This window comes from Buceros rhinoceros, unplaced genomic scaffold (genome assembly GCF_000710305.1).
Source record: "Buceros rhinoceros silvestris isolate BGI_N320 unplaced genomic scaffold, ASM71030v1 scaffold42289, whole genome shotgun sequence".
Taxonomy (NCBI): Eukaryota; Metazoa; Chordata; class Aves; order Bucerotiformes; family Bucerotidae; genus Buceros; species Buceros rhinoceros.
In genome coordinates this window covers 1,062-1,543 of record NW_010432845.1, presented here as the reverse complement: position 1 = coordinate 1,543, position 482 = coordinate 1,062, and the positions used below count along the sequence as shown (strand labels likewise).

The window sequence follows — 482 nt, the reverse complement described above, 5'->3', positions numbered from 1 at the left end:
AGGACCATGGCATCACTGAAACCTCCCCAGCTCCACGCTGGGACGGCGCTGCCGGACCTGCAGCAGTTGTTGTTGCCGCACATGAGCACCTCGCGGCCCCCGCAGCAGATGGTGCAGTAGGACTGGTAGCCGTCGTCGTCGTACTGGTACGCGCACTCCAAGAAGCAGTTCTGGAGGAAAGCCGGAGTGTGAGTGCAGAGTGGCCAGGAATACCGGGATGCTGCTGTGAGGCTGGGCACCCCGCGAGGGCACTGCGGCAGCTCCTGGCAGAGGGGCCTGGCAGGAAGATCTCTGGCATAGGGGGTCCGGGGGAACCCAGCCGTGCCCATTTGCCAGGTGCCGGGGCTGCCCACGCTGTACCTTGCAGTTTTGGCACATTCCTCCGATAAATAGAGGGTGCTCCAGGGTCACGTTGAGGCTCCCACAGGAGATGCAGATGTCTGGTGGGGGCAAAAGGGGAGAGGTTAACGCCAAGCTCTGCC

General features: G+C 63.1%; 1 protein-coding gene across 1 annotated transcript in view; it reads right to left on the bottom strand.

Moving 5' to 3' along the window:
• Positions 1 to 57: 57 nt before the first annotated feature.
• LOC104500287 (DNA (cytosine-5)-methyltransferase 3A-like) overlaps positions 58 to 482 on the bottom strand; it is a gene marked incomplete at its 3' end in the record, with an annotated part of 1,464 nt that continues 1,039 nt past the window's right edge. The window contains exons 4-5 of the mRNA XM_010143905.1: positions 361 to 440; positions 58 to 170 (exon numbers count right to left, since the gene is read on the bottom strand). Of these exons, the coding sequence (XP_010142207.1) occupies positions 58 to 170; positions 361 to 440 (193 nt within the window). The remainder of the gene's footprint in view (positions 171 to 360; positions 441 to 482) is intronic.